Genomic DNA, 25,730 nt, shown 5'->3' with positions numbered 1-25,730 from the left:
CCAAAGAGCTTACAATTTACAAAGACAAAACATGCACAGTATAGGTAGGGGCAAAGGGGTCTAACACACAAGCGGAGTGAACAGAGTCACGGCAGCAAACATGTTAGTGCCAAAATTTATCTTTGTGGGGTGGGGTAAGTTAAAAGAAGATCAGCTAAATGAAAAGAGAGGGGAAGGGGACATTGAAGTGAAGGGGGATGAGAGGAGGACAGGGCAAGGGAAAAGAGGGGAAGAGGGGCAGGTGCGGGAATGAAGCTGGAGTGAAGAAACTGGGAGGGAAAGGGAAAGTGTCAGAACAAACACCAGTCAGCAAAGGGCAGAGAAAGCCCAGTCAAAACTGTACAGAGGTCTCCAAATGTCTGAAGATCCCTGCTTTGGCTGCATATGCATATGTAATTTAGAACTTCACCAACACCACTATGCACACTGCAGCCCTGTGAAAAGTGAGATTAGAAATTATATGCAAGGATCCATGAGATACCCAGACCCAGAGACCCTTGGCTCTAAATCTTGTCAAGAACACACATAAATATTCATCCCCAGACTCCTGGCTTTGTGTTCGTAACAGTGACAAGAACTGATGCCCAGCTGCCACTCAACAGTCCATGGGACCCAAGAGAGAAAGAAGAGGGTTGGGAAAGGAGAAAATTCCTCACTCTCAGAGACATGATCATATAATTTCATTTTTCAGGGGAAGATAGTCCCAAAAGAACCCTATTCTGTCCTTTTCACTAGGGATTGGAGAACATCCTAGCTTACTATGGAAGTATAATATCCACTGTGCTCGACATTCTAAAGAGCCAGGAGCAGCAGGACCAAGCAGAGCATTTCTGCTTGCTTCTATTGCTCCCCAAACACAGCAATTAGTGGCAGAGCAGGATGACCATTTCTCCCTCAGAAAATGCCAGCACTTCCATATTAGGAGAAGGGATGTGTCTCCTGCTGGACCCTCAAAGATGCAGAACCGGGGATCTAGTCTGTTAGCCTTCACTGGGAGAGCCAAAAGAGGGAAGCAGGACTGATAGCTGCTGCTGAAGTTCTTAGCAAGGAGAGCTGGTCTCCTAGTTGCCACTGAAGGAACCAAATAGGGGGAGTGGGCCTCCCTCCCCAGCTTCCCCATAAGGTGCCAGCTCAAAAGCATGCTGTTGGGCCTACCCAGGAGAAGACAATATAGGATAGGCGCTGACTGAGGCCTGCTGAAGGTGCATTTTATGGAGAGGGTCACTGTTGGGGGCCTCATTAGATATGGATTCAGAAATTAAATGTAGATGCTTATGTAAAGGGTCAGTATCTAAATTCCACTTCCCTAAGCTGCTCCCCAACCACACATTTTAAAAACCCCCTCTACAAACACTCAGTGGCACAGCTACTCCGCCCCCAGGGTAGCAGGGCTCCTCAGACACCCCAAACAACATCCACATGTCAGCTAAAGAGTGACAGTGACACTTGGCAGTAACTCCTCTCCACTCCTTACAGAGAAGGGAAAGGGGCAGACAGAGCAACAACACAAGTGGAAGAACAATCTCCACAGGTGGAGAGTTACAGGGAGTGGACAAAATGTGTGTGTGTGCGTACTGTATTGGTTTATCTGGATACAGTACAGAGCGCTTTTGTCCAGAAATGTCTTAGTATGGTTCTGTCTGTATCTGTGTGTGCATTTTTGTGGCTATGTACATTTGAAGCCCCACAGCTGCACCTCGTTCACATTCCTCATCCTTCATTGAAAATGAGTAGTAAATCAAAACCGAGCAGTGACTTTGGGAAGCCATCCCCTCTGGAACTGAGATCTTACCAGTTCTTAGGGGTTTAAACAAACACTATGCCCATGACTGTGCCAGCCACCCAGAGCTGAGAGTCTCACTTCCTGCTCCCCCCACACGCCTCCATGAAAGCTTTCAGCAGCAGTGGGTTAAGTGACTTGTCTGGCAGTGGAATCTTATTAGCAATTTGGAGCCATGCCACACAGAAGGCTACATTGTTTTCAGCTGTTTGGATATCAGTTTGCATAATGAAACAGGTGACAGTTTTTTCCCCCCATTCAGACAGCTGTGATTGGCAGGGATAAGTGGAAAGGGGTTAGCTAATTGGCCATAATTAATTTGAGGAGATTTAAAAAAAAAAAAGAAAAGAAGAAATATATTGTCTATCACCAAACGGTTCCCAGCAAAAAATGTATCTGCACATGGTTGTCTGTGTGTTACAGGCATTGTTCACAGCAGAAAGGTTTGCCATTCTAGCTACACTGGCAAACACCCCAAATGGAGATGTAGCTTAAATCAGAAGAAGAGTTCTGTTGCTGGCATACCTTTACCTTGTTCCCTGAATTGAATAAACTATGCCAGCAAAAAGACTTTTTTATTGCTATAAGTGCATCTACTCTAGAGCTTTTGCCAGCAAGCATAGCTACGTCATTCAGGTGTGGGGAAAAAAATCACATCCGTGACCAACATAGCTATGCTGACAAAACATTGAAGTGTACACCAGCCCATAGTGCGCCCAATGCTGTGTGATATGTGTGTGGGGATGTCTTATGGCATGTGTGACTGACACTGAGACAAGGCATGTGTGTATGTGTGACAGAGAGATTATGTGAGATGGTGTATATGTGTCAGCTGTGATGTGTATGAATCTGTGCTATGTTATGTGGGTGTAAAAATGAGAAAAAGAGAGACATTTCATTTTCTAGATGTTGCCCGAGATAATTCACTGAAACATGCTGGATTATCTGACAATATCCAGCCACATCGCTCAGTGAACCAGAAGCTGTTGTGTGGCTTTCCCCCAGGATTGATCTTATCACAGAAATTAGAGATGGAAAAGACCTACTTGGTCATCTGGTCCATCTACCAGTCCATGCAGGGCTGTTCCTTATAGTACATTTTCTAGTGCTTTGTCCAATCAAGTTTTACACATCCCACACTTCCACCACTTCCCTTAGGAAATGGCTTCACAACTTAACAGTAATGGTTCCTGATAGTCGGCCTATATTTTCCCTTTCTGAATTGCATCCCCTTACTCCTGTCTATATCGCCTTTTACCATACCAGGTGAGTTTTTGCTTGGCTTACATTTGGTTGATTCACATGGTACACTAGGTCTCTGCATCATCCCCACCTGGGACCAATCTGAGGGTGACTCCAAGACTTTACGAAGACATTACATTAAAAAATAAACAATTCAAAACCAAAAGATACATAGTTGTTTCTGTTGAGATATATGCTCATTATCACCCTGGTCACTTTGCTTCTGGACAGTACCCCTTTGCCCCCTCTTTCATCCTTGTCTTTTTTAGATTGTGAGGTCTTTGGAGCGGAGACTGTACCTTGATTGGTAATCGGAAAGTGCCTACTACATTTTTAGTGCTACTGGAATATATTAATGGTCATCATCAACAGAGGTTGTGTCTGTATTCCTTTCTTCTAAGGGTGTGTTTACACACAAAACTTGTACCGCCCCTAGGGGGACAGCTATATTGGTAAAAAGGTGCCTTATACCTGTATAGTTTGTTTCCATAATTGGGATAAGGCACCTAAGGGGTGACATAGGCACAAAATCCGTGAGTAGAGCAGGCTTAAGAGACAATGCTGCTCATTCCTTAGTTAATGACAGTTCCCTCGTACAGAGACTTCTTAAGCTTCGTCCCAGCTTGTCCCCCTCTTTCCCACTTGGACACCAGACTTTTCCATTTCAGACACTTTTTCTTCCCAAGACTGAATCCAGAGTCCATTCTAGGTGGCTACAAACATCCAGTTCCTCCCTTTCTCCCATCTCCACATTTCCTCTCCCTCTCTGTATTCCCCCATCAGCCCCATGGCAGGATTCAAACCTAGGACTTCAGTGGTGAAATACTGGTCCCTTGATTTCTCCCACCATTTACAATGAAAAAATACACTGCCCTGATTCTAAATGGCAATGTGAGGGGACAGTGTCAAATCTAATGTACAGCAGTGGGAAGTCCTAAAAATGCATTCATTCCCGCAGGTGGTGCTCTTATGGTTTATCATGTTCACAAATATTCTGTGGTCCAAATTCCCTGGCCTTCTTGTGCATAGTGCCTTGTTCTCTGCACTGCTTAGATGAGTCTCAAGGGGGTATCAATGTTAACGCTGCTGACTGTAACAGCATTGGCAAAGAATTAGATTAAACCCATCCATAAAAGTGGGGGAAGGGGGCAGGTTCCACCTAGCAAATGTGCAAGATGCAAGAATGTCTGCAGGTGAAATAGTGACACCACTGGGTCAGGCAAAGGAACGGAGCAAATTGGGAACAATTCAGAGATGAAAAAAAAAGAAAGGAAGTTCAAAAATAGCAAGTTTAAAAATAGTTGTCCTTGTAAAATGACTGAGATGAAAGCAGTGATCCAATTGGTAGAAGCAGCTTCCGTCACATGTAATTACTGCCAAAGAAATGCTCACAGTGGGACTATATAGTCTCTTCTCTGACTGGATCACTATGCACATGTCAAGCCTGAGCAGTCTCTGTACTAAATGGATCACTACCAACCTCAGGGCTGTATTGCCTCTTCTCTGACCAGACTGCATCTCAGTGCTAGTTATCAACCGGATCACCATGCACTCACTGGGGCTAGACAGCCCCTTCACTGACCCAAGCGCTACATACACATCAGGGCTCTGCAGCCTCTTCATGACGAGGCCTTTGCAAACACACTCACCACCAGAACACCATCTGTACATCAGGACTACATGGCCTCTTCACCAACTAGGTCCCTATGTATACAGACCACGCAGTCTCTTCATCACAGGGCTATAATGCTTCGTCAGTGCACACCCATCGGACCATAAAGGCTCGCCTCAGTCGGATCTCTAGAGGCACTTCAGGCCTCTTCACCAAAAGAAAACCATGCTCATTCCGGGATCCCTTAGCCTCTCAATCAAGCAGAACACTAAGGCCACTTCACACACTAATACATGATACGATTAGCACAGACTTAGGGCTTGTCTACTCTTAAAATGCTACAGTAGCACAGCTGCACTGCTTTAGTGCTTCAGTGTAGACCAGTGGTTTCCAACCATGGCCCGGGGGCCAAAAGTAGCTCGCGGGGTCTTTCAAAGTGGCCCGCCGCCTAAGGATCCAGATGGAGCGCGTTGCCGTGGGGCTACAAGACTGGTGCAATGCTCCCCTCTCCCTGGCTGTAGCAGGGAGCAGGGCAAAGCGCTCCGCCTGGGTCCCTAGGCACTGGGTCCCTGCTGAAGCCAGAGGGAGGGGAGCACTGATCTCCCGTTCCCTTCGCTGCAGAAGGGAGCCACTGCCTAGGGACCTATGTAGAGCATGCAGGGCTACAGGATGCATGCTGTTTCCCCCCTGCAGCCAGAGGAATGGGAGATCAGCAGGGAGGCAGCCTCCTCACTGAACTCCTTCCATCTGGCTGCAGTGGGGGGAGGGGGAAGGAAGATAAGGGCTTCTGGCAGAGCAGCCAGGACCCACCATGCTCAAGGAGGGGCAGGACTCTAAAAATTAGTGCCTTCCTGTCTGGCCTGCACTTAGCAGGCCACCCGCCGTGACAGCTGCCAGGTCATGTGCTTCAGTGTGCAGTGACAGCCATTCATCTATACTAGTGCTTTGTCTGTGAGTGTGTGACATACTGTGAGTAATTTGTAGGTGTAAAATAGTGAACGTAAAACTGAGCACAGTAGCATCAAAATGTTTACTTTAACTATGTAGTGATTTGTAGTCCTTAACGGTGTGTACACGTCCTTAACGGTGTGTACACCTCATTTTTTATGAGTTGATAGATGGTGGCCCACCAGGGGTTGTAAAATTGATATTTGTGGCCCTCAAACCAAAAAGGTTGGGAACCACTGGTGTAGACACTATCTACGCTGATGGGAGAGATGCTCCTGTCAGCACAGGTAATCCACCTCCATGAGAGGTGGTAGCGAAGTCTTCTGTCGACCTAACACTGTCTACACAGGAACTTAGGTCACCTTAACAACACTGCTCAGAGGTGTGGATGTTTCACACCTCTGAGCGACATAGTTATGCTGACCTAATTTTCTCATGTAGACCAGGCCATAAGTGTTACAGTTCAGTGGGTTACCGGATATGAGTTAAAATAGAGTATCCATAGCTGGTCCAAATATAACTGCAGTCTACAAAAAGTTAATACCAAGTGAAGATTAAAAGAAAAAAAGGACCAGAAAATAGTTAGTGATGCCTGTGATGTGCCAGTGCAATAAGGGTAGATTATAGATTGACAGATTCCAAGGCCAGATGGGACCACTGTGATCACATAGTCTGACATCCTACATAACACAGAGGAAGTTAGGGATAGCGTGAATCCCCTCATTCTGCCATGAGCATAGCAAAGCCCAAGGAGTTGCATCTGCCTTCACTAGAAGGGATAAATCAAATCCAGAGCCTTACTCAGCACATTTGCACCTCGTGTGTCTTATCTGCTTAAATTCCTGACAATACCACATTTGTACTGCCATTAATCCTGAAGAGCCCCATTACACATTTTTACTGCCATTAATCCCTGCAGAGCCAGAGAAGAAAGAAGATCCTGGGAGTCACAGTTAAAGCGCATCACAGCCTTGCCAGTGTCCTAAACCCCTCCTGTTTGAGCGGAGGTTTAAAAAAAGAGAGAAATGAAAGAAGAAAGGGTGGGGAGGAAAAGAAAGAGAATGTTTCAAAACCTGCTGCTTTTAAACATCCATAGCTTCAAAACTACTGAACCAATTTTCATCAAGCACAGTGGTTTGTTTTGAGGATCTCACTGGAACTCAAAAATCAAGCCCAGTCGGAAGACTGTACAATTTGTGCTGTAACTCACTGCATGTATATGGGCGAATAAGAAATTCCAGTCTGACTGTTATTCTCCATCACAGTAATTGACAATTTATAATGATGTGCAGAGAGATCATCATATGGCATAAAAGTCAGGAAATTCAGAGTTGAATGTGAACCTTGGCTCTAAATCTTGTGCGCGTACAGTTCATTGATTGATATACACTATATTATGCAGTGATAGAAAGCTCTGCAGATGTGCATCTAACGTTAACTAGAAAGGTTATTTTACACAAAAGACAGCACACAATCCAACTTATGTAAAGTCTGACTGGAGAAGCAGTGGAGAAAGCAGTGCAATCCTATTCTATTATATAATTCATTTTTCCAAATAGGATGTGACACAGACCAGGATTCTATGAGCATGTAAGATAAACCCTGCTTTACTTGCAAGAGGACAGCCTTAAAGTTGCTGTGGGATCTTCAATTATGAGTTGTCTGACTTTTGTCCAGCTAATTCATAACCTCAACTAAGGTCCCACAGAATGAACAATACAATTGTGCTGCCACTGAAATGGTTGCACAATTTCCACCTTCTAAAGTTGCCACAATACAAGCCTCTTTTTGTCATGTAAATCCACACAAATACCACCCAAAAAAATCTTGTGTTGCTGTGAAGTGCCTTCCTGCAAGCTCCACTTCTACCTCCAAGCCACATGGCCAGGTAGTTTCCCCTCCTGCAGGTCTTTTAAGGCACAAGGAAGATGAGCCCTGCTCCTGCACTCCAAAGGAGAACTGTAAACAAAGAAGGTTCCCACCCGGCATTCTTCCTAGCCTCCCACAGAGCAGAGATTTACGGTATATGACCACACAGCCCAGCAAAGCATGTAGGCATGTGCTTAACTTTAATCATGAGTAGCATTCCATTGACTTTAATGTGGCTAGTCACATGCTCAAAGTTAAGCACGTGCTTAAGTGCTTTGCATATCTGGGGGCCAGGTTGTATAACTTAGGTTTAATGTGCTGCACAGCCCATGGGGCTGTCACCTTAACATTTCATTAACTTTTAAAAAAAATGTAATTACATCTGAAACCTAGACAATCTACATTAATTTACAAAAAGCTAGATGGTCATTTCTCTGCACTTTATGTCTATTAGGAGAAGATCATTTTGGTACTTTGCTTTACTACATTCTTGGGCATTTTCAACCAATGCACAGACCCTATTTATTTTCTTAATTTTATTTTTTTTTATTAATTTGTCTCATCTCCACATGCATTATTTAAATGCACTGCTGGCCATTCATATTTGCTTCTATTCTATTACTACTGTATATGAATGGAAATGTATGTATAGCTAGCAGATTATTTCATACTTTATGTCATTTATATTCTGATTTCTGTATTTATTGCCTTCAGAAAACTGAAATACAGCAGCCACTTGTTTCTACAAGCGTGTCTGAAACCCTCATTATCAGAAACTGGGTTATGTCCCCTGATTAAAGCCAAGAAAAACCCAGGTCTGGGAGCCAGATGCAGAACTCTGAAGCAGGGACATTTGAGAAGAAGGCTAACAGCTACTAGAGGGGTAGACTCTCTCAGGACACACGGACTCGGAACCAGAGCACATGGACTCCTGTGAGGTGATTTGCCTCCCTAGGCGATGAGAGCCCCCAAAGCTGTTAGATTTCTTCTGATTTCACAGAAGTTGAAGTCTGGACTTTGAGCATGCTTTGGTCCTTACTGCTTGTTCAAGCAGGCCACGACTGTTGAGTGGTCTGTCCAGACTAGGACTTCCTGGCCTGCATGAGAGAAAGACTCACTGAGGGCAAACAGGGCCTCCCCCAATGGCTCCTAAATTGAGAGCAATGACTGGCAGCCTCAGAGGGCGAGATTCACTGCTGCTGTTCTGACCCCTTCGTGCTGCTCAAATGTCACGAAGGAGCCAGAATCTGACCACAGCTGCCAAGGTGAACATCCCCAGATGGAGGGGAAATTTCAGCTGACATGAAGTCCACAGAGTTGGCTCTGACTTCAACTGTTCCGCTCCAACAGTCAGAGGGGTGTGGCAGATGGGCATGCTGGATTGTGTGGACAAATGGAGAGAGGTGTAAGCTCCGCTCCACAATGCCAATTCGCAGCTGGCATGTTGTCCCTTACTGACCATCTGCTGCCTATCACCATTACAGCAGCCCCCAGGCTTCTTCAATTTACACTGCAGCCAGAGCCACTTGAGAATCAGGGAGCCGTATCCAGATCCCGACTCTCCTGTGAAGCATCAAGCAGAGCTTAGCTCAAGAGAGTAGCTAGCTCAGTGCACCTCCCAGGTGTTCTGGTCTCATGGTTTGGGCTGGCCTTTAAGGTTGAGGGCTCAGCTGCACCTGTGCCAATTTTGGCTTGCCTGCCTGGGGGCCAAGAGCCAGGCCTGCTGTGGGGCACAAAAAGAGGAGTCCTGGGAGAGGAAAGAGGCTGGTTGCTGAAAGGTGCCTGTTCCTATTCCTGCAAGGAGGGCTGTAACAAAGAGAGATGGTGCTGCTGCTGCTGCTGAAGACACCCAAGAAGGACGTGCTGTGTCTGAAGAAGTGCTGCTGCTGAGGGAGTGCTGTGGCAGGGAGAGGAGACAATACCCTGGAAGGGATGGACTTGGGGGTTGGCCATAGGGCCCAGTCACCTTAGCAACCTGGCTATGCTGAAGATTGAGAGAGCACATTTCATGTGCAACCCGCTGGTGGATGGCCTGTGGAGTGTAATCCCACAGGAACAGCCTGAGAGTGCCACAGGGAAAAATTGGTTGTTAATAAATAGTGCCCAGAGCCAAGGACCTGATCAGAACTTGAGGAAATATCCACTAAACTTTCTATGTGGTGGTGTGAGTCCACCGTCTCACAGCTGGCCTTCTCCTCTCCGGAGTGAGCCCTGCTAGCCAGCTCCAGACACCCCAAAAGAAAAAGCATTTCAGATGGCTCACCCTGTTGTGTGCTATGACTGTCCTCCAGCCAGACTTTCCATTGCCAGGCCCACAGCCTGGGTTCCACTTCCTGAGTGAATCAGACGCCATGTCTCAAAGGGCAGAGAATTTCCTCCTTAAGGGTATGAGCTAACTTGAAGTCTTACTCAGGTGTTGCCCCTAATCCCTTTCTTGTCCACACACAAAACATCTCACCCAAGTTTAGTGGTGCTTTCAACCCAAGCTAGATGGTTCATCTGAGGCTGTCGGCTAAAACTTGAGTGGAGGCTTTGCAGTGAGGATGCAAGCTAAATCAGTCGAGTGATGATAGTCCTCCGTTGCCTTTCCCACAATTCCCCTCTAAAGGGCAGAGAATTTCTCCTGCAATTGACACAACTGACTGAGGGAAAAATCCTATAATGTCTCAGCACAAAGAACCATGAGATATACCCAAAGACACACATGGACAAGTGCAGAAATAGTTAAGATTCAGTAATGTGGGTACGGCTTTGCTGTGGGGATGTGCACAGCGGGGCTAGGCTGATCTGGGTGGTCACTTGGGCTAACAGCAGTGTAGACAGCCTAAGAGGAGCTGTCCCAGCAAAGCAGTGTAGTTCAGTGAGCCACTCACAGCCCCATCTGAGTAAAGCGGGTGAATGGAAAGGGCTAAACGGCAATTAGAGAATTCTTGGAACCTTTTTAAAAGATCATCCACATATTTGCTTCCAGGATTCCTGGAGCCAATTGCCTTCAATGGGTAGGGGAATTCCCTCCCCAAAAATATTGGCTACAACTGAATCTATTTTAAGGACCACAGCACAGAGCATGATTTTATCAGCAGGAAGCCTTATAACTTGGAGGAATTAACAGATGAAGTCAGTGAGAATCTGGAGCAGTCCATGTATTAATTTTTGGACAACTGGCTGGAAAAGAGTAGCATTGTCAAGCTTATTCTCCTCAGAGAAAGCAGAAAGCATGCCAGGATCAGGCAGAGGAGAAATGGGGGTGGGGTGAACTTTAGTAATTTGGTGAGATCCCTGCATAGCAGCAACAGGGCCTCTGAGGAAAAATGTTAGGATAGGTCCTGAAAAGGACAGTCTCTACAAGACTGGTCATTTCAGTCCATATTATTAGGGGCTACTGGAGAGAGAGGTCTGGGGAAGCCAAAAGTTGAGAGTCTAGTGCTCTAGTACCTTTTCTAGAGCAGAGCCTTACATCCAAGGAGACACTATCAATGGAAATGTCCTCTGCAGTAGTTCACGTGAACTTGACTGATGATACAAAGCCACAGGTGGTGACAGTCTTGTTTTCCTTCTTACTACGTCTGGCATTTTGGATTCCTCCACAGTTAAAGGTGGGATCCTCAACCTAACATCTTCCTGCAATTAAAGGCTTTTGCTGACAAATGCGAGAAGCCTAGGAGATGAGTGGAAGGAAGGCTAATATCCCTTAAAGTAATCAGACCCTCAGTATTAGCTTGGGCTATTTTGTCCCCTGACCCTTGTCTTGCTAGAGGTACCTGTCCCTCCCCAGAAAATGTGATAGGCTGGGAGGTTTTTGCTGCCCCAATGACTGCCAAAGGCAAGATTTCAGTGGTTTGGCACCTTGGGGGAAGAGACCCCCAGAGAGCGTAGGTGCCCTTGATTCCTTACAAGGATGTACGTTTGTTCTCATCTTGTCCTTCTGTGGTTTGTCAGCTATTGTCTCCTCCCAGTATCCCTTCTGCCAAGCCAGCTGGGAGAAGCTAAGCTAGGGAAAGCAGGAAGGGAGCTCAGCACCCATACTGCTCACCCTGAGTTACATTCACCCTTCAGGCAGAGAGTCAGACCAAAGCCTATGCAGCACTCAAGTCCTATTTTAAACCCTGTATTCGGAGTGTAAGTGGGGCATATGTGATCTATGGGCTTTGTGGGGGGCCCTCTGCACAGGAGTGAATTTCAACCAGACAGCCTAGGGCATTTAGCAACTGCTCAAGGTCATACATATTGCTGCTTGAAAATTCTGTCTTTGGTAGCTTGTGCCTCTTCAGGTGTGAAGTGAGTGAAAACCCATTAAGATGTGGTCGTAGATTATTTACTCAGCAAGCTTTCGGCTGAAGTAGAGCTTTCCCGGCCTCCCCCTCACAGGGCACGGGTGGGGCACATTGCAGAGTAAAACTTGGGCCTGAGATGCTATGAAACCTCCTGAACTGTTGCTAGGCCAGTTTCACCTGGTTCCAGATTTTGTTGCAAAACTTTGCAATTCTATCCCCAAAGCACCATCAGCGCTGAAAACCATGTTTGCGTGACACCCTGCTTAGCTGAACATGATCAGTATACCTTCTCTCTTCTGACAAACTTGGGCTGTCGTGTAGAAAATATCCAAAACAATTAGAAATGTATAAACAAAGTTTGGGGAAGAGGAGCCAGGCCCACCGCATTTCAGCAACCCTACAATAATATCCTCAACAATACGACCAAGGTCCAGAGCCCACCATGAATCTGAAGCTGTGGAATTTGCCACAGACTCAACTTCATATTTTATGCATATCCTGTCATGGGTGTGAAGAATACCTTAAAATATGCACAGAGTATGAACAGATGTGTTGTCTTCCTGAGTCTGCATGCAGCCTGAAAAAAGACTTGGAGGTGTATTCAATTCAGTGGGTTGTTAATAGTGAAACCTAATAATGATAAGTTAATGTCAAGACTTAACTATTTTAGTGATGATCATTTCTGTCGAAACTTCCAGCTAATATGTTTATCTCACATACCCATACAATGACCCATGATTCCTCTGGTGCCAAAAGCCCCAATCGTGCCTTAAGCAGCTGCCCAACTTCCAGCTTTCTCCCTGACAGCTTTTACCATGCAGTAATGTGTTGTCAATACAAAAAACTGTGCCGCACCAAAATGTGAAAATGTGGAGACTGGATGAAACAAAGTGAAGATACTATCAAAACAAACACTACGAGGGCTACTATACAGGTTGGAATTATTCACGGACATATTTCATTCCATTAAAAATGCTATTTTTAAAGAATGTAAATCAATCTGTCACAGAACTTCCAGCCTGCTGCACAGAAGCATTGTCTACACTAGGGGACCTGGCCCCGGAACTGGGTCTACCTTGTCAAGGAGTAGACAGAGCCTTGACTATAACAAGCCAGGCCTGCAATTAACAAGCCAGTGTGTACAGTCCCGTTCTCACTAGCCACCATATAATAAGAAAAGGATTTGCAACCTTAGCAGCAACCCTACAGCAATAAAGCAGTTTGAGCAGCCCAGGGGTTCAATAATGAACACTAAGCTAACAAACAAGAACCTACAGCAGCATACTTATGAGTACCCATATAATAAAAATAAACCAGAGTGCACAGCCTAGTGCTCATAAACAACCTTACCCTAACAAAGAAGTGAGTGCTATCCTGCACATGTAACAATCCTATCAGAACAAACCAATGTGCACCACCCAGCATAAGTGATTTATTACTCTGAGATAACAAAAACCAGTGTGTGTAAACAAGGGATAGAAAACTGTTCAGAAAAGAAAAGCATTTCTGGTCTGAGCTTCTAAGCATGTGTTCATAACAGTGAGTATTAAAATACAGGGCCAGTTTCTCTACTTGTGGAAACCAGTGTGTGGACTAACTTTAATAGATATATGCTAATTTACATTAGCAGTGGCTCTGGCCCACAGATTTTACAAAATGATCTCCAATGCTGTTACCCCATTCGTTCTCTTTGCACAGTGCTTTGAACACGTAAAGTGCTCCTGTTTTTCAGTGCCTAGTATTAGCAGTATTTAGCCCAGAGACTGCATCGATGCTGAGTCTTTAGACTGAACAAGTTGCTGATTAGAACGGGTGGGAGAGGGAGCAGTCTCTGCCCTGGGGAAAGATGCTTTCAAGTTTGGGTGGATCTGTTACCTTTTTGTCGCTCAGTCCAGACACCTGGTCCACGTACTCCTCTTGGATCATGAAGGCAGCCAGGTTGGCAGTATAGCTGGCCAGGAAGATGACAGCAAAGAAGGCCCACACGGACACCATGATCTTGCTAGTGGTACCTTTGGGATTCTGCACCGGCACGGAGTTGTTAAACACCAGACCCCACAGCAGCCAGATAGCTTTGCCAATGGTGAAAGAGGGACCACCTGGCTCTGGAGTGACCAAGGAACAAACACAGGCAGTGAAAACCTCAGGACAAGCAGTCTGCAGTTCTACTTACTCATGCAACATGATCATGGGCTTAATAGTTGCATCTGCACTCACATGTGTCTTTGCAGCTGGACTAAAGCGCAGCCTCACTCTGAAAAGTGACTTTGTGATAAATGGCTGTGTGGACTTCCGTGTTTATCATGTCGCCAGGATTTTGTTTGCAAACTAGTACATTTTACAAGGAAAAGAGATGTTTTCTTCTAACTCCCCCTGGAATCTGAAAGCCAAACTGTTCCTTTCTGGCTTGGGCATCATTACCAGTAATAAAGATTCTGCCAGACAAATTCTGCCCTCACTTACAGCTGTTCAATCCCACTGCTCTCAAATTACTCCCTCTGGGATGCCCGTGCAAACTAGCACCCTTAATGGGCTGGCCCAGGCATACGTAAATCCCCAATCTGAAGACAACAGGGTTGCCCAGGAAACCTTACAGATAGATTTCCTTTAGCCATTTTGTTGATGATACAGGAGCTATAAAAGAGCTCAGCTCAATCTCCCCAAACCGTGTTGGCTCTGAGGGGCAGACAGTAGTAAAAAACAGTCAGATCTTACTTCTTCAGAAAGTCAGGAGCTCTGGCTCTGAATCTGACATACAAGGAACAGATCTGCCATGCAAGAAGGGACCATTCTGACATATTCACTTTTCAGAGCAGAACCTTACTCTAACAATAACAAACACATCTGTTAATTTCCAGAGGGGTAGCCATGTTATAGTCTGTAAACAGCAAAAACAACAAGAGTCCTGTAGCACCTTAAAGACTAACAAATTTCAGCAGGCATAAGCTTTCGTGGGCTGCAACCCACTTCATCAGCCCACGAAAGCTTATGCCCATTGAAATTTGTTAGTCTTTAAGGTGCTACAGGACTCTCGTTGTTTTTACATCTGTTAATATAGCACTCAGCTTATCATTTTGAAAACTCAGAATCTGAAAATTGTAAAGTTATTATGGCAGCCTTATCTCTTCTACACTGAATATACCAGACACAGTGTTAGAGATCTCTGAGGGACAGACTGGAATTTGCCTCTATAAGGTTGGGAGAGAGATTACAATGGGAATTATGCCAAGGATTCTTCTCAGAAAGCAACTGTCCAAGTGGGAGCTTCACCACACTTTCACAGGCTGCATCATATGTCACCTCTGGTGTCAGCTTAACTCAACTAACTGGTGTAGTAACAATACCTCATTCCTATATAGCCCTCTTCATCGCTAGATTTCAAAGTGCTTTACAAAGGAGGTCCGTATCATTATCCCCATTTTACAGATAGGTAAACTGAGGCACGTTGAGGTGAACTGACTTGAGGTGAACTGACTTGCCCTTGCCCAGTGGTCAAGCCAGGAATAGCACCCAGGTCTCCTGAGTCCAAATCCAGTGCACTATCGACTAGGCCCCACTGTGTGGTATGGAAAGGGCAGGGCCATACTCCCACCCTCCTGCTGCATTGGCAGAGCATCTGCTACTAGCAGTTGTGCTACACTTAGGCTATGTCTACACTACCATTTTTGCTGGTATAACTTATGTCACTCAGGGGTGAAAAAATGCCCCCTGAGCGACATAAGTTACACCAACAGAAGCGCCGGTGTGGACAGCGCTATGTAGGTGGGACAGCGTCACTGGAGGTGGTTTAATTATGTCAACAGAAGAGCTCTTTCCTGTCGGCATAGAGTGGTTACATGAGAGATATTACAGTGGCACAGCTGCATCGGTACAGCTGTGCCACTATAACTCTCTAGTGTAGACATAGCCTTAGATATAGTCTTTGTGCTGATTATGGTGACTGTGGCTGACTCCTGCAGAGGAGCACAAGGGAGGGAAGGTTTCTGAACCTCCTTTCCTACCCATGACATGCCAGCTACATCCTCGCCCTTTGGGATAACTAATTATTTTATTATGAATATAACTTTAAAATGCAAGGGGCCTGATTCCAACCTTGGAGGTGCACATACACAACTCCAGGTGACTCCAGTGAGAATGTATCAGATGAGGCAAAACTGGATCCTCCATACACAATGGAGATGAGTTATTGTGAGAAACATAAATTTTTGCACTTCCTGGCTTTTTGGGTGCTTATAACTGTACGGTTAATATGACATTAGCATTGTTTTGTGCATTGTCATTAATTTATTTTTAAGAGAAAAGAGTAGAGAGAGGCTAAGAATGGGATTTTCAAAATGCCCTCATGACTTAGGGGCACAAGTCCTGCTGAGTGTCAGTATCTAGGTCACTCAGGGTGTGTCTATACTGCAATTAGACACCTGCGGCTGGCCTGTGCCAGCTGACTCCGGCTAAGAGGTTGTTTAATTGCTGTTTAGACTTTGGGGCTCAGGCTGCAAGCCTGAGCTGTGGGACCCTCTCACCTCACAGAGTCCTAGAGCCCAGGGTCCTGCCTGAGTCCCAAAGTCGACACTGCAATGAAACAGCCCCTTAGGCTGGTGGGGCTCAGGCTGAGTCAGCTGGCAGGGGCCAGCCGCCTGTTTTTAACTGCAGTGTAGACATGCCCTTGGGTGCTTTTGAAAATTCCATCCTAAAACATTAATCTCTCAACTCATTTCACTGCATATTTTCACAACTGCATTGTCAACCACAGAACCACACAGTGATAGGAGTCTCAAAGTAACCTTAAGTAGCGCATTAGCTACCACGCAAACACTATAACATATGCACCTGCCATCCACGTCCGCACTTTTACACACATTCGAGCTAACAAAAACATGTCTGAACATGTAATATTTAGAACTATTCAGACATGTTATTATTTGCATCTGTCCATGCAGCTAGTTTAATATCTGCATCTGGCTGCACAGCTGTATTAATATCAGCAGCTGTTTGCACATCTGTATTAGTCTCTCCCTTTAACCTCACAGCTATTTCCATCTGTCCATATATCTGTTTAGATATGTGCATCTGCCCATACATGTTGTCCACAGCTCAGTGTTATTAGAGAAGTCCCCGCTGGCATAGCTTTACTTCGGTCTCTGTCTGTATTTCCATGACAAATTCCCTTTTTTCAGTGCTCTCTAACTTGGTGGTATAAATCAGCTTGAGGCAATAGCTTGGCAGGCATGTGAACATATTTTCAAACAAACATCTGAGTTCAGCTGTTGTTAAGTGACCATTGTGCTGACAAAACAGAAGGCCTTAGGTTGGGGACCAATTCATATTGGAGTGAGATTAAGGAGAAAGTAGCAATCTTAACTGCTGAGCATTCCATTTCCACTAATGCAAAAAACCCTGTCTCTCTGTCCTCTTCTCTGACTCATCTCTTCTTCTCCCAGGGAAGAAGGTTTCTGAGCATCCCAGAGAGAGATCAGACTTGCCCCCGCCATTCCCCCAGCCCCTGCAAAATAACTCCTCATTCATCCCCAGGAAAATCAGTTTCTCACTTTCCCAGTCTTCTGAGAACCTTTGGTCAACAAAAGAGCTTTAAAACGAAAAGGGGTGGGGACATAACCAGGTAATGGATCCCAAGGCTGGGGCATAGAAGAATATAATGGGGGGGAGGGGTTCTCTCTGGGCTTTTACTTTTTACTTTTTTAAAGTGAAACATAGCACTGATGAAAGGTGGACTGGCAGTGCCAAGCCCCCTAATTATTCCAAAAAGGCTTACAGCACAGGCAGTGCCAGTGCTAGATACCAGTAGCCATTTCCCCTCCCTGCCACTCTATAGATGAAAGGATCTACATCACAGACTCCTGAGCCAAGCAGATTACCCATACCCATTATTATCCTAAGAGTCATCTTCCCACCTCCCTCCCTTCCCTTCCTAGACCAAACAAGGAGATACAAGTGGATCCATGAGCATGTGTAGTGGGAAAAGGAACTTCCAAAGACTAAGGAGCCAAGATGAGAAGGGAGAGAAGCTTAAAGTGGAAAAGGCTCCTCTTACCTCTGCCATCAGCAAGGCACCGATTGTAACCCACGGGGCTGAAGTACTCAAAGACAAAGACAGCCACTGCAGAGATTATGAGCAGCATCACAAACATCATCACCCATACGTCAGCACTGAATGGTTCTGGACAAGAGACAGAAAAACAGGGCACAGGGTAAAAGGCCAGATACACCACAGCCAGCTTACTATCCCACTCACGGGGTTCCAGCTAGAGGTTGGGCATGGGGACTGGTTTGCATAGAATAAGATACAGTTGCCAAAGCTTCACTCCCCCACCTCAAATCAAGCCTCAAAGCTTGAGACTGGAAAAAAAGTTTAATTTTTTATTCTATTTTTCATGTCCATGGCTGTGTGTGTGATTCCCAGTTCCACCTGGAACAAGGCACAGATTAAATGAAATGATGAAAGGCTCGTCTCATTAAGTCCTTCAGTCCATTTCTGGGAATCAAACAGGTTTGCATAAGGCTCAGCATCTGAAGCATCTGAATTTTGGGGTGCTGCCTGAACCTGACGTCTTTCCAGTTCAACCAGAATTATGGTAGTTCTACCAATGTTCCACCCTGCCTCTTGGCAATTGAGAGCACCAGGCTGTACTAGAAACACTACCGTTCATATTCTGCGAGTGTTTGCTCAAAGCTAGCTTCTCCAAGCCTAAGGAGCAGTGACAGGGCTGGACAAGTTCAGATCAAATATGAACCCGCTCCAATCTTCAGTCAAACTTTGAACCCAAGCCTATTTGAAGTTCAAAAAAACTGTATTAATTTTGTTGCTGCTGCTGTTTTAAATTTCCTGGTGATATTTCAGGACCTGGCCAAAGTCAGAAAATACTGGAGCTTATAATATAAATAAAAGCTTATAAGACAAGCATTATCTTCTGAGAATCCCAGCCCAAACAGGTTTAGATAACCTTCCTTATCCACATGAAACTACTCATGTACCTAAGTGTGTGAGGATCAGGGTCAGAGAGCAGACTGTGATTCTATAGCTTACTTTTTATGCTTTGCTGTATCTCAAAGTATTTTATAAAGCACAGTGGTAGATAGTTGGAATGTAGTAACTGTTTAAGGAAAGCAGCAGCAACTCTGCACTCAGTGATCACTCTCAACTACGTTGGGACACTGGAACCTGTTTTACTGGGGGATGGAATCTTGGCCTAGCACAGGGATTGCTCTACTCTTTTTCAGAAGTGTTGTTAGATAGTTAACTTCCACCAGATACAGTGCCATCGGAAGCTCAGGTTAACGTGTCCTCGTAGGATGACATGTCTAAAGCCACGTCTTACCATGTCTTACCACCCTCATTGTGTTATCACTAAGGACGAGCACAAGTCCTGGCAAGAGGACCTGTACCAATTTTCTTCTGGCTCCCACTCACTGGTAATGATACTAGATGAGCCACATGGCACATCTACCCTGTAATCAGAAGCGTGACTGCAGCAATGTAGACATACTCAAGCTAATTTTGAACTAGTTAGCTCCTATAACAGTAGAAGCAAAGCCACAGCAGGATGGGCAAGTCTTTAAAGGAGGTACCCAGGGTCTTGGGTGGGCACACTGCTATTGTTATTGGAGCTAGTTAAATCAAAACTAGGTCAGGTATGTCCACGCATGCTGCAGTCACATCACTGAGAGCAGTGTAGACAGATCCATAGTGATACTGTGTACTGTAGGCTAAGAGCTGTACGTGAGTCACCTCCGTCCTAGCTTTATGCCTAAAGATCACTGAGAAATATTCTGGAGCTCCTGGACCTTGATTGTTTGCATTTGCCTGGATTTTGCTTTCTTGGCCTTTTGAAATAAAATGACTTGAAGAAAAAAAAGTCCTTGCCTGAAACTCCTTCATTGGGAATGCCTCAGAGACTCACAAGGACTGTTTGGCTGCTTTGTCATGACACTAGTCGTCCCTCCCCTCCCCCCCAACCACCTCAGGAGAAGCGTTTACCTAGGAAGGCAGAAGGTGAGACAGTCCCGTTGCTACGTGACACCATGACACTGATTCCTGTCTCGATGAAGGGCACAGAGAAGTCCACCACCTCTGAACGCTCCTCATTTATGGTGAGGGATCCCACCGCCATGTAGGCCCGCTTAGTGACCACCTCAGATAAGGAGAAAGACAGTTACTGAGGCTGGTTTCACTCATGCTCACTGTTAAGGACTCCACCCCAGGAGCATCTTCTCCCACTCCCACCTTTTCATACCCCCCTTTATGCCCGGAATTCTCTTCCTCTCTTTGCTTCCATCATTTCCTCTTTCTTATTTCTTTTCAAGACACAGTTTTTCCAAGAGAATTATAAATATTAATCTTCTACTCAAAGAATGTTACGTGTGTTAAAAAAAAAAAGATATTTAGAGTATACCTGTATAGCTCTCAGGATAAACACATCATCTGCCTAGAAGACATTACCTTATTTCTGTTATCCTTGTCTTCCCTTCCCACTCCCACTCCAATGTCTGTCATTATCCCTTCTCTTTTGCCTTAATTTAGATTGTAACTACTTGGTGCAGGGACATGTGACAATCTGTATCCTTATGTTCATCCTTTTTACAAGACTGTGATAAATTTTGTACAAAGTATGCCTTGTGAGGTATCATTCGAAAACACATAATTTGCTGAACATTATTGTCCTGGTAAAATGTGTGCGTCAACATTGTATGTGATGTTATAAAATTCTACTGTATAAGACACGTTCCAAATTTAGAAAAGCAGGCACAAACCAGTTCCTCAGAGACAAAAGGCAAACTGATGCCTCAGCCAGGAGTCAACATAATCAAATGAACTATCACCTGGTTAAGGGGCCATTCTTTGGCAGGAAGAAAGGTGCAAGAGAGAAATTTACATCTTAGCAATGAAACTGCTGCAGGTTCTCAAGCAAACAGACTGGCTGCCGCCTGAACCCCAGATGGAGGTCATTCTCAGAGAAGGAAGAGATATAAAAATGAGGAACAGAGGGCCCCAAATCACCTCTCTCCCCATATCTCTACTCACAGCACCACCAACACTTGAAAGACAAAAGAAGCATCACTGAACTGGGGGAGGGGTCCTGGCTGAAGGAATCCAGCCAGACTGCTGTAAGCAATGTGGTGAGAGAAAGCTCTTTGCTTTAAATTCACTTAGCTTGTGAAGTTAGATATTAGTTTGCATTTTACCTTTTATTTCTTTGTAACCAATTCCGACTTGTAATGTCTCACTACTTGTAATCACTTAAAGTAACGCCTCATTACTTGTAATCACTTAAAACATCTTTCTGTAGTTAAATAAACTTGCTTTATTTTTTTATCTAAGCCTGTGTGTTTGGATTGAACTGTTTGGGGAACTCCATTTGAGATAACAAGATTTGTTCATATCTTTTTCTATTAATGAAATGACGGGCTTTCTATGAGCTCATATTATTCAGGAGGGTACTGGGCAGTACAAGATGCACATTTCTGGGGGAAAGTCTGGGACTGGGAACTTCCTGGTGTCACTCTGCAGTATAATTCAAGAGAGGCAGATTGGCTGGCTGAAGCACTCTTGCAGTATAGCTGGAGGTAATTTACATGATGAAGTGGTGTGTGAGCAGGCCAGGAGTGGTGGCTCTCACAGAGAAGCAGCTTAAAAGGTTGGAGAACTGAGGAGACACAGTTGTCCAACAGATCAGATTGTCACAGGGCATCTCTTTTTATTTGATTGTAAAGTGCCAAACACCTGTGGCACAGTAGAAAATAATGAATAATAACTGAGATGGGATTGTAGCTACTGTTCAGCAGTGAGTGTGCCACAGTGGATTCATTCATCCAACAGCCAGATGGACACCCACATCAGGTCAATCATTTTTATGAGGTCTCATCTGCTCTTTATCAGGAAGGGGAGCTAATCGAAACTTGGACTAGGATCGGACTCCATAACCCAGCCTTTGGTTAAAGCTCAGACCCATCCTTCATTGCCTACCTCCCCAATCATTCCATTCCACGTCCCGTTGATCTTCTTTCCATGCTTGCCATTGGTTACCAGGTAGAGGTCATAAGTGAACTTGACAGACTTGGAGATTTTCTTGAGGATGTCAATGCAGAACCCCTTGCAGCATTTCTTGACGTAATCAGGCTCCTCATCCGTCTTGTTCCTGACCAGTCACAATTAAGGGATTAAGTTTGAGGAGAACTCCCTCTGCTATCCCCCCTACATTCCCAGAACACCCCCCTTCACTCCCAGAACATGCTCCTCTTGACGACCCCAGCTTGTAGTACCACTGCTGAGGGGCAAAGCGAGCTAAGCTTGGAGGGCTTGGCTGGCTGTGCCAGTGACAAGTGACAGCATGAGTCAGGGTGAGAGCGCCCAGATGGCTTTGCTGGAGTTGAGTATCATGGTGAGCTAGGCTGAGAGGGCCCAGAAGGCTCCACCTGCTCTGCGGGGAAGGGTAAGCCAGAAGGAGAAAGATCCCATGGGTGCCTACTCGGTCACGATGCGCTTTTGGCAGGGGACCGTATTCCTCATGCAGGTGCCACTTAATGGGTCCACACTCTCCACAATGACAAATGGCGCCTCCTCTAGGGTCACAATGCTCAGATGGTCGTCCTCACGCTCCTCAGACTCAGGGTACAGCTCAAAGCGGGGCCACACATAATACTTCATCTGTAGGCTCTTGTCCTTCCATTTCCCCACCTGCGGAGACACAAAGAAGACAGAAACATGTGACTGCCCAATTCCTCTCCAAGTTACCCTCTGGGCCCAGAAAAGAGAGTATTGTCTGGAGACAAGAGGCTGTTATGGTGCCTAAGCCCACCCACATGAGCAAGAACTTTTCTGAGGAGCAGGCCCTGGGGAAACGGGTTCAAAAGTAGAGAAGATCACAAATGAAATGAGTTTGGAGAGTTTCTCTTCCTAGAATATTTACGCCCAACACAAAACCACTGACCAATCTGGTAACCATTGGCACAATAATTAGACTCTAGTCTAAGATGGGCTAAGACAAATAAGAGGAGAGCTTCATGTCAGGATTGACTTCTGTTGAGTGGAAGAGACCAAAACTGAATAGTTGGCAGTGCTATCAGTCAGGACTGATCATACACAAGCAGAGCTTTGAAGGAAAACTCATTTAACAGTTTCCGACACTATCCAGCTCAAATCTTTCCAGTGCTATCACTCCTGCACTTTCACAATCACTAAATTGCATAGATGCACAAGTTGTAGATAGTTGTTGATAAAGAACTGGTGCTCTGTCTTCTTGATGCATGAGAAGATTTTTCAGAGAGATTCCATTACTTTTATTTATGCTATATTTGTTTAAGGAAATACTACAACTTTACCTGTTCAGTCACTACTCTCATTTCTTGGGTAAACATGGACTTTGTGGTTGCAGGGAGTTCCTTTGTTCAACTGGTGTTAGGTACATCCCACAAACAGGAGTTATTCTCTTGATACCATGGCAATCTACCACAAGGTGATGTATTTAGAACACACACTACCCATGATACGGTATTCCTCACAGAAATTCCAGAAAAACTATCTGTGTTGCTTTCAAACATCAAAGTCTCTGCTCACATTTTCCTCCATCCCATCACAATTGACACTAATAAGCACCTTAGGCGGCAGCTTCAGCTGGGAGGGCAAGGAGTGAATGGGCCTGGAGAGTGAACGCCTCACTCATTCCAAGAAGCAGTGCCTCCAGGTCAGAGTTGAGGTACATTGATGGTGGGGGCAATGTGTGTGCGTGGGAAGTGTGACCTCATGCTGCTCATGGTGTACCTGCTCTGTGGGTAAATAGCGGGCTTGAGTCTCCAGCAGCTGTCAACCTTTCACTAAATTTCATTTTTAAAATTACAAGAAAAAAAGCACTTATTATAGCCTCTTTAGGTGTCAAAGGTTATTCGATAAAATCAAAGCCATTCTGGCGTTTTGCATGAGATGGCATCTTGAACCAGCATAAAACATTTATTATTTTTTTAAAACCTTTAACTGAGTTAAAACAGAGCCAATACCCAGAGTGGGGTTATTCAGTAAGTTGTTCAAAGGAACAAAAAAGTCACACTGAGGCAGCAGGGACCCCATAACTCTCTCACGGTGCCAAAACAGTGCCACAGGAGGGTGGCACTAGTGTGCCTGTGTGCTGTCAGAAGGCTGAGCAGCTGGTGGGGCTGGGTCAGTCCATGGGAACTTCAAGATCAGAAACTGGCGGCAGATGCCAGCGGAGGGCTGCACCTGACATTTTCGTTATCCTTAGGGCTCGCTGTATCAAAACAGGAAACAGGAATCGTTTCAAAACAGGAAACAAATTCCGCAATTTTTTCCAAGTAAATTTTCCTGCCAGATTAATAACCCTGGAGACTGATGGCCTCTGGTTAACCACAGAACAGATATAGCTTTGGCAACAGAAGCGCAAATTCTGTCCCCAACCTGATCCCTCAGCCCTAATTGAGAAGGCCCACTTCTGAGGGGCAAAGGACAGTTTTCCCTCCGCTCCATTCAGTCTCCTTGGCCTCTCTGATGAGAATGACAACAAGGACCATTTGTGCTGGTGTTTTTTACAATCTGGACGTCTGCTCATGAGGAACTGGGTTCAGATTAGAATGTCATTTCACTCAGGCCACCAAACAAGCTGCCAGACAGGTACAACTTAGGCTACATCTAAATTATAGACTTGGGGCTGGATTGGCACTAGTGATCGACAGGCAGAAGGGTTATATAGATCATCCCCAATACACGTCCATCCCGGACGTACATTCAGTAACATTTGTTAACATTAGCAATAAGTGGTCAATGAAAGAGACATCTTTCCATAGCATAGCAACACATAGATACCACAGTAATATATAAATCCCTAAATCATAAACTATACCAGACAGACACAGGAATCGGGCCTGACTCATAATTACCCAAAGGTTCCCTGTGAAAGAGATGGGGACCTCCTAGTGTGGTACGCCAGACACATTTTTGTGTGTTGTATTATATGTGGTGAACTTATGTGACTTTAGATGGGCATGCCAGTCCAGCAACACCACAGTGTGAGCACAGAAGTACTCAAACTGCAAACACAGCAGTATACAACCTGTTTGCTTGCCCATCAGAGAATAATGAAATATCAGCACAACCTAAAAATCATTCCATTCCAATACGCTTTTTATAAATTGCCCAAAGAGGAGGAAAAAGAGAATGTATGAAAGTGTGCTGGCCTAAATTTTCAAGTATACTATAAGTGCCTTAATAACATGTCTAAATCCTACATTTCCATGCTCAAATGAACACTCAGGCATATAAAACAGGCATTTATATGTCTATAGGTAAGTGCTGAATTGAGAGTACAAAGGCAGGAGATGTAGCCAGCTGACCTATGAAAATTGGGGGGATGGGCAATGTCTTTAAGTGTTTGTGATAGACAATGTGCATTTGGGAGAGTTCATGTGTATGAGTATGTGTTTAAGAAAATGTATGCATAAGGCAGTGTGAGTGAAAGAAGATGAGTGAGAGAAACGTGTGTTTGCAGGTGTGCACATGTATGTGAAAGAGAGAGAAGAAGAAAGAAAATGCAAGCAAAAGAAGGTCTAAGTGTATTTTTATATGGTATATATCTATGTGACAGGGAGGGAGCAATGTGTTATGAGGTTAGTCTCAACAGAATTAAATGTCAGATTTGTCTTGGCCAAGCCATTTAAAGGTGATGCCTGCAGTTAAAGAATATAACCTGCCAGTCAGCCTGAAGCAGCGTGAGGCACTTCTGATATCTCAGTGTATTTTGGGACAGCTTGTAAATTCTTATTATTCCAGTCTTTAATCAATTCCTGCATAAGGCATAAGGCAGAGAAGCTTGGGGGTCTTGTGCCACACATCCCCTTTATGCAGTTCTGAGAATCCACCCAGTTGTAATACCAAAACTTCTCCAATCAGAAATCAGCCGCCAAAATTCCTCACAGGAAGTCCCCAGGAAAGGAGAATACAGTCATTTGTTGTTTTTAGTGTTACGAAGTCAATAAGATATTTATA

General features: G+C 44.9%; 1 protein-coding gene across 1 annotated transcript in view; it reads right to left on the bottom strand.

Annotated features, from left to right (window-relative positions):
* GRIN2B (glutamate ionotropic receptor NMDA type subunit 2B) overlaps positions 1 to 25,730 on the bottom strand; it is a 226,343-nt gene that overhangs the window by 11,264 nt on the left and 189,349 nt on the right. Inside the window, exons 5-9 of the mRNA XM_067559660.1 lie at positions 22,207 to 22,415; positions 21,705 to 21,876; positions 19,719 to 19,872; positions 17,775 to 17,900; positions 13,601 to 13,830 (exon numbers count right to left, since the gene is read on the bottom strand). Coding sequence (XP_067415761.1) covers positions 13,601 to 13,830; positions 17,775 to 17,900; positions 19,719 to 19,872; positions 21,705 to 21,876; positions 22,207 to 22,415 — 891 coding nt within the window. The remainder of the gene's footprint in view (positions 1 to 13,600; positions 13,831 to 17,774; positions 17,901 to 19,718; positions 19,873 to 21,704; positions 21,877 to 22,206; positions 22,416 to 25,730) is intronic.

This window comes from Emydura macquarii, unplaced genomic scaffold, assembly GCF_026122565.2.
Source record: "Emydura macquarii macquarii isolate MOO-44397 ecotype Brisbane River unplaced genomic scaffold, CSIRO-AGI_Emac_v2 contig_2205, whole genome shotgun sequence".
NCBI lineage: Eukaryota > Metazoa > Chordata > Testudines > Chelidae > Emydura > Emydura macquarii.
This window is presented reverse-complemented; position numbering and strand designations above follow the sequence as displayed.